General features: G+C 30.0%; 1 protein-coding gene across 2 annotated transcripts; it reads right to left on the bottom strand.

Annotated features, from left to right (window-relative positions):
* Positions 1 to 9,843: 9,843 nt before the first annotated feature.
* Positions 9,844 to 17,573, bottom strand: LOC101251042 ((+)-neomenthol dehydrogenase). Of its 2 annotated transcripts, none has more exons than XM_004248530.5 (5): positions 17,365 to 17,573; positions 17,043 to 17,283; positions 14,225 to 14,329; positions 13,490 to 13,672; positions 9,844 to 10,537 (listed from the first exon to the last, which is right to left on the bottom strand). In XM_004248530.5, the coding sequence occupies exons 1-5, from the start codon at positions 17,385 to 17,387 to the stop codon at positions 10,157 to 10,159; spliced, it is 933 nt and encodes a 310-aa protein (XP_004248578.1). In that variant the 5' UTR covers positions 17,388 to 17,573; the 3' UTR covers positions 9,844 to 10,156. The 2 variants fall into 2 exon arrangements, with proteins under 2 accessions (XP_004248578.1, XP_010327320.1); XM_010329018.4 differs by having other exon boundaries at positions 17,043 to 17,269; positions 17,365 to 17,440.
* Positions 17,574 to 19,166: the final 1,593 nt, after the last annotated feature.

Genomic DNA, 19,166 nt, shown 5'->3' on the forward strand with positions numbered 1-19,166 from the left:
GTGCTAAGTCATTTGTATAAGCTTTCATGATCCTAAGCATTCATTTTTATTTGGTCATTTGAGAATTCTAACATTAAAAATCAAAATTTTGATTGGTAAATGAGAAGGTTTTTAAAGAACTCAACTTCTTAACTAAAATGGTGATTATGAATCGATTTTGAATCCTTTTTCGAAATGATTTTTCTCAATTGAGTTCCAAAAGTCTTGAGTAAATTAACTTTCATATTCAAACCTTATTTATGTAATTATATTTTGAGTTGATTGACCCATTTTCCAAAGTAACTGATGCATGTATTGTCATTTCTGGAAAGTGATTGTTGAATACTTATGTCACGCCCCTAGCTATCGCCGAGACACGGACACGAACCTAGGACCACAAGTGATTCCAAGCTAATCATGCTGGCATGATCATGAGCATACTAAAGAATAATAAACTGTTGCCGAAGCTAAATCATTCATAAAATGAAAAGATGGGGAATACCCATATGCTGAATCTGAGATATATGAAAAATAATGAGTTTAATACAAAGAAAATATCAACTCAACGCTAAACTGAAACTAACTATGTCTGAAATAATCCTCTAAACTGGACTAGAAATACCGGGACAAGCCCCACCTAAATCTAGAAAAAACTAAAACTAAATGACCGAAGACTAAAATTAAACTCATGATTGTTTTCCTCGGAGAATGAGGACTCACCACTAAATATGATGAACTGGAGATCAAAAATCGATCTATGCGTGATCTGGATGCTGAGAACCTGAACATACATCACAAGAAGATGTAGTGCACGTATGTGTCAGTACTTGAAAGGTACTGAGCATTTAGGATAGATTAAAACTAAAATAAAACATAACTAAACAAGCACAAAAGCAAGTATAATAATCTGACATGATAAACTGAATTCTGAGCTAACTGGATGCAATGACCAATTTATAACATGCTGAAATTGAATACTGAATATACTGATAAATGGTCAATGTAGAGAGTTTGACTGAACTGTGGGAGTTACTAATAACTGATAATAAAACGACATGAGCTAAATGTGGAGTCCGATGTATAAGCCCCATTGAGAGGACCCAATATACCCTGCCAAAAGGTATAAAGGCATGCTGGCGTGATCACTAAACTGATTGCCCATAGAGGGGACTTACAACCAACTTGGCTAGTAGTTCTGGGACTAATTTGGGTAAGCTGAACCCTAGTTCAACTCGGTATTATGCTACCCCCATTGATTTATGTAGTTAACTAATTATGTCTGAATTTCTATAAAATACTGGGCAGCTCAAAACTGAACATGCAAACTGAGAATGCAACATTTAATCTGATAATGATGTATTAATAACTGAGGCATGTATATCTGAAATAACTGAAATATCTGACCTAGCATGTATAATTCAAGAACTAAAGAAATACAAAGCTAGGGTTCTGAAATTCATGGGATAATTCGAATAATAACTTTATAATCTCATTTGGAACATATATTTACTAAATTCATGAAGTTCTATCAAAGTTCTAAAAACCCTAGGTTTAATCATGATAAGAGAATCAAGAACTGACTGAAAACTAGGGACCCAATGGGTGAAAGGAATCCACTAGTGAAATCCTACATACCTGGTGATGAACTTTACGGAAAACTACTTAGATTTCGTGGCTGGAACTGCTGAAAACTTGATGCTTTCTTAATTTTCAAACTTTTGATTAATGATTTTGACTTAGGTAAGTATTCGTTATGTTTCTAGGCTTAAACTGACTAAAATCTGATGATTTAGGATCAAAACGACATATCTTAAGGTTTAAACGAAGTAGAAAAGGACCAAAAGACCTCGAGATAAGTTGTTGTCAGATCAAACGACGGCCTGGACAGACTGTCCGTCGTTCAATCAACGGTCCGTCGTTTGGGTCCGTAGGTTGGGCCTGTTCAACAGGCCTTTACTAAAATGGGCATAACTTTTTACTCAGATATTAGAATTTAGCAAGGTTGGTGGCTATGGAAAGATAATTCAATTATCTATCTGTAGGTAGGTCATGAGACACCTAATTAATTTTGTGGTAAGAGTTATTACCATTTGAAGTTGACCCTACTATATTTCTCCCTTAACTGTCTGCAAATTCCCACCTACAGTCAGACCTACGGTGAATATATTTTCTAACCTACAAGCATGAATATGCACTTTGAAACCCAGCCACGAAGAAAAGTATGAAACCCTAGCCGCAAAATGAGGGAGAACAGATGAATATATCATTTCTGAAATAATGAAATGAGGGTGAAAGTAATTAAGATTTAGGGATTTAGTCTATGTGGCAGTGGAACCTTCTTTGCGTGCAATGTGACATCCACATGGCATTTAACAACTTCTATTGATAAGAATGGTACTTTTGATCCAATAGTTTGACGGGAAGGGTAGTTTTGAGCCGAAATATAGTTTAAGGGTAAATATGAGCTATTTCAGATAGTTTAAGGGTATTTTTGACCCTTTCTATTTAGTCTACGTGGCAGTGGAATCCTATTGGCATGCAATATGGCATCCACGTGGCATTTAATAACTTCCGTTAATAAGAATGGTATTTTGACCCAATAGTATGATGAGAAAGATAGTATTGAACCGAAATAAAGTTTAAAGGTATATATGAACAATTTCGAATAGTTTAAGGATATTTTTGACCCTTTTTTCCCTTTAAATATTCATATTAAAAAATAATATTTCTTATAACAAGATCCAAGAAACGTATTGCAAACACTAACATCTTATTAACTTGAATAGACCCTAACCAATATACATAATAAATTACTATCAAGTGTTTACTGTAAACTTAAAGATATTTTATGTTGTAAAAATATTTCATTATAAATAATAAGTATAAGAAAGATATGATTAATATTTTGGATTATATAATTTCTATTTAAAAAGTTACATTCGTTATTAAAGGTTGACTTAAGTCATTAATTTAATCAAGTTAAGTCATTAATTTAATCAAGTTATCTTTATTTTTATATCTTTCACAACTTTAATATCAAGTTATAATTACGATAAACTTTCATTCTAAAATATCAATAATCATATATTATTATAAGTGGAAAGAGCTTAATCTCAAAGTTGATTTACCGTTTTGCCCCTATACTATTACTTAATCATTAATTTAATGTCATTTATGTGAAGTCTTTATAACTTCTAAAGTAATACTTTCCAAATTCCTGTATCTTTAATTCGTTTCCACATTTTCTTTCAATCTGACATTAAAATTAGTAAAGTTTGCTTTAAAGAAATGAACATTTTCAAGATTACTTTTCAAATTTTTATACGTTTAAAAGACTAATCATATTCTATCTTATTTAATGAATTTCATTAAAGATTAATCAATAAAATCTTTAATTTCTTATCATTTTTTTCTTGCTCCACAGGTTCAAGAGCTTTTTTTTTCTTTATAAGCTTCTCGTGTCACGACCCAAACCGGGTTGCGACTGGCACCCACACTTACCCTCCTATGTGAGCGAACCAACCAATCTAACCTTAACATTTCAATATAATATAAACATAAAGTAATGCGGAAGACTTAAACTCATTAATAAAAACCAATTCAATAACTATCAATATTCAACATCTATTATTCCCAAAACCTGGAAGTCATCATCACAAGAACATCTACTTTAAACTACTAATTCTAAGAGTTTCTAAGAAGCTAAAAATACATAAGAAGCTAGTCCATGCCGGAAGTTCAAGGCATCAAGACATGAAGGAGAAGATCCAGTCCAAGCTAGAAGCGTTAGCTCACCCTGAAGATCCGGTGTGACGAAGACTGGCTTGAGTTACTGTTGAGTCGAAGATGACGGCACGTTTGCTGCACTCCACAAATAACAAGAAGAAAAACATAAAAGTAGGGGTCAGTACAAAACACGGGTACTGAGTAGATATCATCGGCCAACTCAAAATAGGGAACAGTATGTATCAATATTATCGTAAATCAACTATAAAACTCAACATGTAGCAACAACAAGTATTATAATCATCAATAAGTACCATCAAGTTCATCCATGAGGGCTCAAGCCTCAACACCATACTCATTTGGAAATTAAGTTCATTAGATTGGATATATTAACATATTTCAAAATTCATTATCTTTATTCCCCTCGTGTCAGTACGTGACACTCCGCTCCTCAATATACTATCCTGGTGTTGGAACGTGACACTCCGATCCTCATATACTATCCTGGTACCGGAACGTGGCACCCGATCCATATTCTATCCTGGTGTCGGAACGTGACACTCCGATCCTCATATACTATCCTGGTACCGGAACGTGGCACCCGATCCATATTCTATCCTGGTGTCGGAACGTGACACCCGATCCATATTCTATCCTGGTACCGGAACGTGGCACCCGATCCATATTCTATCCTGGTGTCGGAACGTGACACTCCGATCCTCATATACTATCCTGGTACCGGAACGTGGCACCCGATCCATATTCTATCCTGGTGTCGGAACGTGACACCCGATCCATATTCTATCCTGGTACCGGAACGTGGCACCCGATCCATATTCTATCCTGGTGTCGGAACGTGACACTCCGATCCTCATATACTATCCTGGTACCGGAACGTGGCACCCGATCCATATACTATCCTGGTGTCGGAACGTGACACTCCGATCCTCATATACTATCCTGGTACCGGAACGTGGCACCCGATTCCCTAATCTCACTACTTTCATTCATCAAGCCTTCTTTTATACCAAGGCATCATCATTAACAAAGTAGATTAGGGTTTCTTTTCAAGATTTGGGATTCAATAGCTTCATCATGCTTATTTATTCATAATTACATAATCACATCATTCATGCAAGCATACAATTAAGCATATAGAAGGTTTACAATACTACTAACATATATCATTCGCTATTAAGAGTTTACTACGAATAGCATGAAAACCATAACCTACCTCCACCGAAGAATTGAAATCAAGCAAGTTAATCCTCAAAGCTTGGTGTTTTTCCTCTTCTTCTCGATCGTTTCTCTCTCTCTCCCTTCTTGTTCTTTCTATTTTCTTATTCAAACCCTCTTTCTTTTACCCTAATTAGTATATAATTAAGAATAAAAGAGGGCAATAATACCCCACTAATTAACTTAGGGTTACCTCTTTTAACCCCCAAGAATTTGAGTTATTAATATAAATCTACGAAATCTATAATTAAGGAAAGAATAGTCCCAAAACGTCCCTTAAAACTTAACCAGAAATCCGAATCCAACTGGGATTACGCAAACTGTGACGGGCCGTCGCGCCTGCAACGGTCCGTCCTGCTGTCCGTCGCATAGTTTAGAGACTCAATTTCTCTGAAGAGTCTGTGACGGTCCGTCACACCACGGTCCGTCCTGCCATTCCGTCACAAAGTTCAGAGAGTCGATTTTCAGTACCCAATTTCAGATTTTCTAAGTGTTTTGAAACGAGACCCTGCGACGGTCCGTCGTGCCCATGACGTTCCGTCGTGGGGTCCGTCGCTTCTGCCAGTTTTCTCAGAATTGAAGTCTGTTGCTCAAAACGACTAAACGGGTCGTTACATCTCGATCTTTCACCCTTCCGAGGCAAGCTATCTCATTGTTTGACGAGTTTGTATGTCTTCTCTATAGACTATTGGTTTGTAAGAAATTTTTTTGTTACGACTAATCGTTAATCAGATCATATTTTTATTGTACTTTTTAGTTGTCAATATCACTAATCATTGTTGATTATTTCTTTTGGTTTTAGGTGTTTTCTCTTCTTTTACCTATCGACGCATTCTAACAATCTATTTTATTTTCTTCCTTTCACATATTTACGATTCTACCTATGTGGTTGAATTTTGAAGCTCTTCATGACTTGTCAGAATGGCGAGGGAGATGGTAAGTTAGTTATCAGTTTCTCTATATTTTCACAACCTTTTACCATGTAATTTGTTTTAGTTTGATTGTATTGATTAATGTGTTGATCATGTAGAAAGCTTGAAGTAAGGATGTAAAAGAAAAAAGGACAAGAAGTACGTAGTAAACTATTTGTATAGAAATAGAGAATGCACTTAATTCATATATTTGTATAGAAGGTCGACAAGGAATGGCCAAATATCATTGGAGCCCATCAAAGCACTATAATTCTTATAATTATTTCTTGTATATAAGAAAAATAATTTAAATATGATTAATATTTTATTTTAATTTCTAGCAATATCTCAACAATTGCATTTGTAGATGGTAGGTTTTCAAGTTAATTATGCACCATTCACTTAAAATACAATAATGGCTAAATAATGCATTAGCAGAATAATTCAGAATGTGTTTGATTTATTTAAGTAGTCTTATTAAATACTAAGTATTGGCTACACTATAACATATTTAAAAGGAAAAAATATGTGATAATGATCAATCACTTTAATTGTTTGTCATTGATATGCAATTCAAAACTCAATATACTATAACATATTTAAAAGAAAAAGAATGTAATAATGATAAATCACTTTAACTGTTTGTCATTGATATGCACTTCAAAATCCAAATAGAATCTAATTTACAGATTAATATTGACATGTTCGGCTTCCTAATAAAGCTTCAGTAAATATATATTTAACATAACAATTTATTATCCCATTACATCTCCTTCATTAGAGAAATCTGATCATACTTACAATTCACTTATTTTGACATAATAAAAATATGAAAAATGAAGTGTTGTAAGTATAATTAATTATAATATTAGTAGAAGCTATAGAAAACTTTTGACTTCTCTATCATATGCAAAATATTATAAAATAAAATACTACAGAATTCTTTTAAATATATTATTTAAAAGTAAAAGTCAATAATTTTCTGATCTAATTTTAATTCATTATGTATATTAATGCTACACCTTCACTATCTCCTCATTAATCTTCCACACTTGTATAATCTTTTTCACATTCTCAAGAAATTAATGTCATTTAAAATACCCTTTGATTTTACTTAGTAATATCTTATAAATGGTAGCGTTATATGCATCACGAAGAGACTTTGGCCCGCTTAGAAGAAACAAAAAAAGGAAAAGGTCAAATCCATCGATGACCCCTTAAAATTGGCATCAAATTTCACTTAGGCACCTTAACTGAGTGATATTCATTTTGACACCTCATGTCGGGTTTCGTTATGCCATTTAAATATTTTTTGCGTATATGTCAAAGCGAGTGTGATACACGCAATAATAGCGCGTGAAAGGCTTAATTTAGCCAATATTTTATTTTATTTTCTCTTCTTCTTCTCCAATTTTCAAGTCACCAACTCCCACCATTTTTTCAAGCTTAAACTCCTTCAATGAAGGTCAATCTTTTTATTCAAATCCGCTTTAAGTCATTTTTTTATTCTTAATTGTATTACTTTTCTAAATTTACCTCTCTCTACCTTTTTTGTCGGATCAAATGGATACCAATACCCATAAATCATATTTGATCTCTCCTTCTTCTCTTCCCACAAAACAACACTAAAAAGAAAGAAAAATACTAAAAGAAAAGAAAAAAGCACAAAAAGATAAAGTGTATGAAAAAGACTATTTTCGATTTCACCTTTTTCGCCGAAAAAAATGAATATGAACACTCATTCTCTTATAATTTTTCTTTCTTCCTTTCCTTGTCTCCCTGCTCCTCCACTCCTTTCTTTGAAAACAACACTAAGATAGAAAGAAAAAAAGAATCTAAAACAATTTTAAAGAGCAAATTAAGAAAAATGTTGGGTATAGTAGAGAAGACAACTGCTACATGTCATCAATCAGTGTATTAAACACTCATTCAACTTTTTTTTCTTATTGTAAAAAAAGTGTCAAGAAAATATAGCGGGCCCCTACATAAGGTGTCTAAAATGATAATCGCACAGTTAAATTATCCGTGTGAAATTTGGTGCCAATTTTAAAAGATCACCGACGAGTTAGGGAAAAAAACATTTATCTCTAATCGTCTATATTTCTATTGATTTTATCTTTTAGTATTATTAGTTTTAGCTTTCACTTTAACATGATAATCACTTATTTACTCCTATAATTTTTTTTGCTTATGGAAACAAAATGTAATATGTACAAATTCTTAGTACTTATAAGGAGCTCGCACAGAAGGCTTTGTGGGATCTTCAAGGAAGCTGAAATCGATCTTTTGACGATGGAGTTGGGATGTTCACAACTTAATTATAACTACGATTATATTTTATATGAAAGTTAGACTTATATAAATTTTATACAATAGTAGGGTCAAACGTGCAACACACGTTTTCAAGACTAGTAATAATAAAATGATAAGTCAACCTCTTCAATTTCAGGAAAACTTTTCATCTTAAAATCTCGAAAATAAATATCTCATTCAGATAAATTTTCATAAAATGAAAAGTATTTTATAAATATCTAAATTGAGTATGTAGTAGAAAGAGTACTTATTACTATCTCGTCAATCACCCAATCATCTAATTAACAGAAGTAACAGTAAGATTATAAATTATAATAAAAAAATTTATCATTATAATTAAGAATAACCTTCCTCATTCATAATTCGATATGATTCTAAGAGTTAAAAATATGTTTAGGAAATAAGTTTACCTTAGAAAATAGAAAAAAAAACATTAAGAATTTTATGTTATGTCGCTATAAGAAAACAACTTTATTTTATTATTTTATCTCAAATTATTAATAATAAACTTTTGTAATTTTTAAAATGAAAACCACACGGCAATTTGAGACAATGTTGACAACTTTATTTTTATTATTGCAAGGAACAATGAAAAAAAAAGGAGGAAAAAAGTAACAACCACAACAGCAAAACTAAAAGAAAAATACAATTAATAAAAAAAAATCACGAGTTAGACTTATTTTTTAGTGACTAGATTCAATGGGCACAAAAGAAAAAAAATCAATAAAATAGAGAAAATAAAAATGTACAAATATATAATAAAGGAGAATTTCTTTTTGGGAAAATGTTTACAAAATTATTTTTTTTTTGGGTCTTTTTTCTTCTCTCTAACTAGTAGTGTGTAGTTCACTTTTTCTGTCATTAGGCCTTATTAGAATAACATATTAACATTTCTTAGTAACTACTAATGGAGAATGTTTTTTTTTAGTCTATTTTATTTTTAGATCAGCAAAAATATTTTTCCCTTCAAAATGAGCATTTTGACCCATAAAATGATATTGTCAATGTGATGAAGCAAAATGTTTTTGAGCAGAATCATTGCATATGTTGTTTTTTTTTTTAATGTTGTTGGGCGATATAGTCAAATGATTTTTTTTATAAAAAACAAACTTTGTTGCATTTATAAAGACATTTTTTTCTATAAATTACTCTCTTTGTGTATTTTTAGTTGTCATGTTGCGCTTTTTGAAATTCAATTTGACTAATTTTTAAAGTTAGGTTAGATTTTTTAATTTGATTTTTTTTAAAAAAAATAGATATTCAAAAATTGTATGAAAAGTACTATAAATTATAATTTTTTCCATATCAATATGATGAAAAAATACATCATAAAATGTTAGTCAAAGTTCTTATCATTTTACTCTAAAAAAGAGTAGAGAAATCATGACAATTACAAGTAGACAAATATTTCATTGTACATGTTGATCTAAAATTAATGGTTGGTATATTTAAATGATTTGGTGCCCGTTTGGATTGACTTATTTTAGGGGGTTTTAAGCCAAAATAACTTCTAAACAGTTTTGAAGTATTTTGATAAAGTTAAAAAGCGTTTATAAGGACATATTTAAATCAAAAGTCATAAGTTAGAAATCCTAAATTATAGTTTTTTGTCTTATAAGTCATAAGCCAAAAGTCAATCCAAACGAACCCATCTATGGTTACATATCAGCAAAAGACATCCAAGCAATATATTCATATTATGAATTTCATACTCAACACATATTTTCAAATTCTAAGAAATACAAGAGAGAATTATTATTAATGTGAGATAGTGGTAAAATCCATTTTGAAATTTTAAAATAGAATATTAGAAGTCCATGCCATGTAACTTTGACAACACATCTCTTCCATTTTCTTAAATGGAAGATCCGGTGAATCAATTCAATTAGATGTCGCTTATCTAGATACAATGCTTGTCTGTCGAAGCGGAAGTAAAGACCAAGACATTGAGGATTCTGAATCCGATCAAATTGGTTTTTTTTTTTTGCTTTTCAGAATGATATGGGAATGTTCTTCCTGTAAAAGAACTGACCAGAAGGCCCACCATCACGCAAAAGGGCCAGGCCTATTGGGCCTTTAGCAGCTTCTTCTGGAGTCGTAAGCCCAGTATTGCAAGTAATATCTGTTTTAGCAAAGCCTGGACAAATGCAGTTGACACATATAGAAGAATATTTTTGGGCCACAATTCTTGTGTGTGCATTCATGGCCACTTTTGACACTTTATAAGCTGCAAGATCAATGGGCCAACCTTTTTCTTCTAATACACCCTCTTTGAAGGCCCAAAGAAACTCATTCACTATTTCATCCACTTTTTCTGTTGTAAGACTTTTCTCATCACTTAAAGCCTTTATGGCCCATTCATTTGATACTAGCTGAAAATGTATATTTCAAATAAAAAAAAGTGAGAAAACAAAAGGTTGATGAAGAGACAAAGACAAGAAAATAGTATTGTGAGCTGAAATCGTATGACGGAGCCAAGATTATCATTAAGGTGTCCAAAATATGAAGAAGTTAAAGAAGGGTTAACATCTATTATACAACAACAATAACATAGCGAGTGTTATCCTACAAAGTGAGGTATAGAGAGCGTAACTGACCTTACCACTACCATAGAGGTAAAGAGATTGTTTTCGATAGAACCTCAGTTTCTTTTTTTTAAAAAAACAATACAAAGCAATATTAATAAAGAAATAACTTAAATAGAGAAAATATTGACATTATACTATAGACAACATGACAGCCCATACTAAACAGTAGTTATTACATATAATATGATAATCAAATTGTAAAAGAAAAATCATAGATAATAAACGAGCTCAAATGATAAACAACTACAAGAGTAATATTATGACCAATAGTATGAAAGAATAAGATGGACATCAACAACCTCATATCTAAGGTCATATCCTTGATAAAGTTGTTCAACCTACATCTACCTCTAGTAAAAACATTTATTACCAACCTCTTGCTCTTCCTCACTGACGTTCATGCATATATTTTACACATGCTCAATCCATCTGAATCTTGTTTCTCACGTGTTGTTTTCTGTTGAGGCCTATCTTATCCCGGATATGTTCATTCCTAATATTGTCTCTCCTAGCGTGTGTGACATCTCATCATTCTCAACTCCACGTCTTTCATTTTCTAGATATGAAAACTTTTAACTAACCAACACTGTACTCCATGTAAAAGAGTCGGTCTAACCACCGCTCTATATTACTAACTTTTAAGTTCGATAGACACCTTATTATCACACGGTAATCTAGATGCGAGCCTCTATTTTATCTACCCTGTACTTATATGTGTTGGGATATATACTATTAATCATGTGTTAAGAAATAATATTTATTAGAGATTAAATCTTGCTCAAATTCAATATATCAGATATTCGTTTATGATATCTATTTACTTATATAGTAGATGATTTAGTGTGTAGAGTTTTAGCTTATATAGAGAGGATTAAATCATTAGTTCTTATAAGTATAAAGTTTTTGGTTCACAATCTAGGTGGAAATTGGTTATGCCATCGAGTACGATTGTAGTACAAGATTATATGTAATTTATCTTGATTATGAAAACGGTATAGTTCCAACTTCTTGTGCTAGTACATTTTGAATGTATTGAACGAGACTGAGTAGAGATAGTTGTTTTAGGCTGACTAACAAAAACATATTCTCTAAACTATTAAATGTACTTATATTCTAAATCTTGCTATAACTATTATGATCTGTATATATTAAATATCGTTTTGATTTATCAAAAGGTGAGATTCTGAGATGGATCAATATGCATGGTAAGTTGGATGATAATAATATATGTTGGTGAAATAATAAGTTAGTTGATGGAATCCATGATTATAATAGAGATTGATTGGTATGCCATTGAGAAACTTATAAGTTTTCATCGTGTCAAATCTTGCAAGTGGATTTATGAATCCGACACATGAAATAAGTTAAGTAGTGCTCTAAAGGAAATTAATCATTAAGTTAAATTCGTCAATAATTTAATTTATTGATTAGTATATGAAATCTTAACATGGAAAATTACATAAGCGTTTAATGGAAATTACGAAATAGAGGAGGGCAATTATGAATCTCTAGTGGAATGATTTGTAATTTATTATGGAAAGAATAATTCAAATTAATTATTTGAAATTATTTCCATAATAGGAAGCTTCGGTAATTAATTTTGTGGTCCCTATGGTACTCATATTTAACTAGAACTTAGAATTCTATTTTTATGAAAAAAGGAAAAATAATGAGTTTTTCTATTCTTCTAGAAAAACTAGGTTTTATAGTCTTTTTTGGATTAGGAATAAATCTCAACAAATAGGGATTCTCCTAACCTAAAAAAAAAAAGATTAGTATTCTATTCGATACTTGCCCATCCAAGTATTGAGAGAGTTCGGATGTGACTTGGGATCACTATTGAAAACCATAGCTACTTGTAGATTCGCTTAAAGGTCAGTCTATCTTGGAGATTCGCTTGAAAGTCGCTCACGCTTCAAGAAGTAATTCTTGAATTTAATCTCAGCATAATATATATTTTAGCATAAGCGATTTGGTTATCTATTATTCATATAAGTAATAAAGATCATGTGATATGCTTCCGTTGTGCATATAGTTTTCCAACAATATGATGTGTCAGATCATTGTCAATCTCCCCATTTCATTATATAATAGATCCAAGATAACTGAAACTTCTTCTCTTTTGAATGACTTGTGTATCAAACCTCACTTCAAGGCTAACTACATAAATTACATCACTCAACTTGCACTCCAAGTATTATTTTTTTCATCGTTCAACATCTAGTTATATAAAATAAATAAGTTTAACCATGTACAACACATGATTTTCCATCGAAGAGGATTCAAATGAACTCCCTCAGCTTTACTACATAGCTCTGACCCTGACTTTTATAGAGACAATTTTGATTACTGCGGTGATTTAAATCGATGGTGGTGGGGGGGGGGGGGCACGAAAAGAGGCAAGACAAGGTGAAGCAAGGCGATGGGAGATGTTTTATAAATTAAGAAGCAAGGATAAGAATGAAACATAGGGCGTAAGTCCTATGAATTTACAGGATGTAAATCTCATATATTTTTCATTTTTATAATTTTATTACTAAGAACTAAGAAGTATCATATATCTTTAATTTATAAACTCTCATGTATCTTTTAATATTATAATTTTGTTCCTTATAAAATTGAAGCTATATGAGAATTTCTTAGAAAGAAAATTAAAGAAAGACTAGAGAACTTTTAAACAAACTATCAATATTAGCAAGCGGTTATAAGTAAATGAGACAAAAAATTAAAATGTACCTTTATCTTTCCAAGCAAAGAAGAAACATTAACAATCCTTGGTAAAGGAGACAAGAGTAGTAGTGGAACAAAGGCATCAACCATTGTTTTTGCTCCATAATAATTAGTTCTTATACATTCTTCTGCCCTTTCAAAATTCTCAATCAATTTTCCATTTGACTTTATTGGTGGAAGTTCATTCTCCTGCAATATAATGGTATATTTCACAATTAATCAAAAACAATATGTATGTTAATATAAAATATCATGAGTATATTTTTTCTCACAATTGTATTGTTTTTGGGATTGTATAATTTTAATACAAATAGATCATTTATTACTTTTTTTATGGGGATGTAAATAACACTTTTTGATTCCTCAATTTATGGATAAATTTTAGTTTTAATCCTTAAGATTATTGATTATGCATAATTAACCTTCAAGGTCTCGAAACTTTACATTTTTTTTATCTCTTTGCTGGTAAATATTTATCTAAGGACTATATAACATTATTGGCCAATCTTAAAACGTGACATAATTTTATTTATCGATTCGATATTTAATAAATGTCGAGTCGGTAGATAAGACTATGATATGTGTATGTTCACCAGTATAAAGGGCGTACATACACTAATTTTTGAACGCAAAAATATCAACATTCCAAAAGTATAACATATGATATTATTTATGCATAGTTCAGAGGTATATATATCTTTTTTTTCTCTAAAATATATAATTTAAAAAAAAAATAGTAACCTCAGTTGTGTCACTGACACCTCGAAAAGCTTCTCGTTCTATCATCTCAGGAAGGATTGAAACATCTCCCTCTACCATTAATCCATTAACTCCTGCATTATTTACCTGCAAATTATCCATTTTAACAATTTTTCATTATGGAAAAATAAAAATAAACTGAGTATTAAGTAATAAATATGCAAATCAATATGAATACAAATAATTTTGTTTTTAGTTCCTATAATAATTAACCAACAAATAGGAGTAACCCTTTCAATTACTTAGGGGTCATTTGATAGTTGGTTAGTGTTGCGTATATATTAGTAGTACAAAAATTAATTGTGAAATGCTTTTTATACGATATTTAGTTAAACATATATTAGTTATGTCACCCTTTTTATTTACATTAAAAAACATAAATTTTCTCATGATTTTAAATTAATTATGCAGGTTTAATACAATACATTAGGAAATCGCTTAGTTTGCAGAATAAATTATCTCGAGAACATATTCTTGCATGAAGGAGGTGGATAAAATAATTTTAAATTGGAGGGGATCGATAGGGTGAGAAATTCAAAATTAAATTTAAGATTAAATTTCTATTGTATTAGAGATAAATTTATACCGTTAAATAAATATAATATATAAATTTATTCTCAAATATAATCATTAGGTATCTCATCTTATCATATATATCAAACGACTTCGAATAACTTATCTTCAAATCAATTACAGACTACCCTAATGTTATCTAATATGAGAGTTAAATTGAACTTGTCTTGTGTGTAAAAAATAGCAAACCACTATTCTATATTTTTCTTTTTAGAGATTTAGTGGTCACTACTAGTTTCTTAACCTATTTGTTTTTTTCTTAGTTAGAAATTTGTATTCAACTCTCAAGTATAATAAAATTTTTACTAAGAAGTATTTTCCTCAATAGAATCCTATACAACATAAATTTAAATTAGTCAAACTCTAATATAAATATCAAAAATCGAACGAAATAACAAAAAAAAAAAAATCTCATGTCTTAGGTATCAATTACTCCATCACCTATGTTACTTTCTAGCCAAACTTTAGGTAGCCAATGGCCCTGAATTGTTTTTTTTTAGAGATGAACTTTTAAAAATATATGTGGTCATAAAATTTTGAATTTTTCAAAAGTTTTAATAGCAGCACAACGTTATTTTCACTTTAAATTACTCGAAAATAACTTTAATTTTTCTTATGGTCAAACACAGCTTGCTAATTTTCAACTAAAAATAACTTATTCTTTAAAATTTTCATGATAAAACATGTTGAATGCCCCATACAATACATTTGACATTGGTTATATGGGTTTTTTTTCATCACAAAAAAGTGAATTCAACAGATAGAGAACATTTGTTTACATATTATTCTTTCTCTATGTTATTATTAATTTTTTAAAATGGATTTACAATTTTGTAACTCAAAATAGAAAATTTAGGTACTTTCTCAGTCTCATTGTATATGAGACACCATGGCTCAGAACTTAAAAAAAAAACTTTTAAAATTTATAATTATATATTATTTCATAACATTTTTAAAATTTGTAATCTAAAATAAATAACAAAAATTTATATAATTATATATCATTTCATAACAAATAAAATAAATATTTTAAAATAAAATATATCGTTCTTTTACTATATAAAGGGAGGGGTAGTTTGTTTTCGTGCGTGTGGTATAAGAAAAGTGTGAGACAATGAGTTCCAAAAGGTAGGATAGTCCAACTTGACAAGCTACGAAAATTTGACCTATTTTATTATTATAAAAATAATATTTTATTATTATAAAAATACATTTTTTTAATTAAAAATTATATTTCTTTCATTAACCTTCTCCCAATTCAACCCACCCCATCTCTATCTCAATTTCTCTTCTTTTCCACCGCTCTATTCACTCATGACCCTAAATTTTCTTCAATTCTTCAATAAAATCATAAGTCATATTTTTTTTCTTCTTCTTCAATCTACTCTTTTCTTTGCAACAAATCAAACACCACACCTTGTTTCTTTTTTCAGCCCCTTTATCTAAATTTTTAGTGTTTTCGATTCTAAAAGTTGAAATCATTGTTTATATTGGATTTTAAAAAAAGGTATAGATAATGGATTAAATGTAAAGAGTGATGGTGTGTATTGAAAAGTTGAATACTCTAGTGATAAGTTTGAGAAAACTTGAAGAGCAACAAATGAGTCTTGTGAATTTGCAAAAATTAATTCATTTGTGATTGTGGCTAGTAGGATTTGTGCTTATGAACTAGGTGAAATTTCAAATCAACTAAAGAAAATTTTCATTAGTACTCAAATTGTGAGCATATATGGAAATTGAAGAACCCAAAGTTAATTTAATTGTTTTTTTTTATCATCCTAATATTTAATTTCTTATGTGTCATTGGAAAATGACATGAAGGCTGGATTACACACAGTGATATAATGAGAAAAGGGTTTAAACTATTGTATTTTTACGAGTTTAAGAGTTTAGCTGACAAAATATTAAGTAGAAGAGTTCAGAAAACAAACACATATAAATATAAAGGCCCATCAGATCATTTCGCCTTATTAATAAGAAAAAAATATTTAAAACACTTCAAATTTGACGTGAATTATTAGTTTCATCCCTAAACTATTATTTAAGAATATCCACTATTTATAAAATATTTCATCTTATACCGCAATATCAAACACATATTTGTTTTTTAAAAAAAAAAAAATTGGACAAAAAGGACCTAAAAACAATCATTTTTTAGAACATAAATCTATATATGTTTGGTTTCTATATTAGGTTAAAAAATACATAGGAGTAATAGATAATTTACCAGAATATCAAGCTTTCCATAATTAGATTTGATGAAGTTGACCAAAGAAGAAACACTTTGTGGATCCACAACATCAACTTGATGAAACACAACAAGAGATGATTGCAATTTTTCAACAGCTTCTACTCCTCTTTTCTCATCTCTAGCTGTTAAAACAACCATAACTCCTTTTTCCATTAGTTGTTTACAAATCTCATATCCTATGCCTTTGTTACCACCAGTAACTACTGCAATTACATTGCTAAAAAAAATTAAATATCAATTAATTACTCAAAACAAGAGACATATTTAATTATTTGGAGAAAAATTAAAGAAGACTTACTTTCTTATTCCATCTTCTGCCATTTTTCTCTCTCTCTCTTGTTCTCTACAATTTTTTGTTCTCTATGTAGAGCAGCAAGGTATGTATATATAGTACTCCTACTAGTTATATTGGAGTCTGTGTCACTGTCTGTTTTAATTTATGTGATACCTTAGATTAAATTTTTGTTAGATTCAAAAAATTTTAATAATTTTTAGATTGTTATGTATAATGATTTCTGGTGTCTCTGTTTATTTATTCATTGTTTTGTTTGGTATGTTTATTAAGAAAATAAAAATTAATAATGTGAGTTTATCATTTTAGTTTATTAATTGATAGAATTTTAAAATTAATTTATTTGTTAAGGAGGTTTTACTTTTTTAAAAATATTATATCTCTTAACAAATTGAGGATATAATTAAAAAAATAGTATTTTTTGACTTGTCAAAAATAAGTAAAAAGGGACAATATGTTTTTGTTTTTGTTTTTGTTCCTCTTTCAAAATTGATAGCATATTTTTCTTATAAAAAAGAATCTCTACATTGTCTTTTTGATTTGATTTAAAATTTACTTTCTATTTTTGTTTAGTAACAAAGAAAGAAGGGGTGTGAACCAGAGGTTGTGTGCAGTGACGGATTCAGGATTTTTCGTTCATGAGGTTCGAAAAATATAAATATAAACGTGTAAATAAGTCTTTCGAAATAGGCCTTTTTGAATTTTTTTGGGTTTAAAATCAAATTTTTGGCACGTTTTTAAAATAAAAAAATGCTTGAAAAACAGAACTGATTTTTTAAAACAAAAATAAACTGAAACTTTAAAGGAAAATAATAAATATTATTGTAGGGATTTGAACTTGTGGCATGCAACTTAATATTCAAGGGTCTTACCATTAAATCATCTATTTTTATATATTATTGAGAGGGTTCAAAATATATCTATCTACAGAAATACTGAAAATTTACTCCATATATATCGTGTATTTTTTTGTCGAGGGTGTTTGGGTGAACACCCTGGACCCAACATGAGTCCACCCTTGGGGTGTGTGTGTGCCTCCATATTTTTCGGTAAAAATAAAGAATGGTGATCTCCATTTTTTCTGGCAAAAAAACTCAGATTATGCTCTTCATTTTTTCAAACAAAGGAAATGAGGGTAGTTAACTACATTTCTTATTAAATTTAAGCATAAGTTCAGAAGAAGTAAATATTAAAAAAAATGTAAGATAGTAAATTTATTGTTATGAATAATTGGTGGCAGCAGGTCTACAATTTTGAAAGAGAAAGAAGAAAGAAGAAAGAAAAGATTGTTTTTTTTAAAAAAAAAAATATGGTGTTCAATAGGTACAAAACCCAGTTAAGGTGTTTAATTGAATTATGGTGTTCAATAGGTACAAAACCCAGTTAAGGTGTTTAAGGGTCTATTGATGACTTAAGCCAAAAAAATTGTACGAGCTATATAAAAAAATTGATTTAAATTCACTTTTTCCCTTATTTTAAGGATTTCTTCAACCTTTTTTCTTCAAACAATTTTTTTGATGATCCCGCTTGTGAGAAGTGTGACAAAGACTCAAACTAAAACTAAACTTAACATTTTTTCTTAAGAAAGTCGTCCCACAATCTATCATAGAAAATTGCTAATTTGGTTCTACACACAAAATAAAGTATCTAAAAAAAACTATTCCTTAAAATAATTGTGTAATTAAATCACATATAAACATTTTGAGAGAACGAAACCCCTTAAAGATATCATGCGCAAATTTCATAAAAAACGAAGCAAATTAAAGACATTATGGGTCATGGAACAACCTTTGTGTTGTTCGTTGTTA

The sequence above is a fragment of the Solanum lycopersicum genome, chromosome 10 (assembly GCF_036512215.1).
Source record: "Solanum lycopersicum chromosome 10, SLM_r2.1".
Classification (NCBI taxonomy): domain Eukaryota; kingdom Viridiplantae; phylum Streptophyta; class Magnoliopsida; order Solanales; family Solanaceae; genus Solanum; species Solanum lycopersicum.

What these genes read in the sequence shown, in the direction of transcription:
- LOC101251042 (XM_004248530.5), bottom strand. Translation starts at nt 17,387, where the DNA reads ATGGCAGAAGATGGAATAAGAAA. An exon ending in GTGTCAGTGACACAACTGAG is followed by an intron (nt 13,673 to 14,224) that starts GTTACTATTTTT and finishes ATTATATTGCAG; the next exon opens with GAGAATGAACTTCCACCAAT. An exon ending in CTTTGCTTGGAAAGATAAAG is followed by an intron (nt 10,538 to 13,489) that starts GTACATTTTAAT and finishes ATACATTTTCAG; the next exon opens with CTAGTATCAAATGAATGGGC.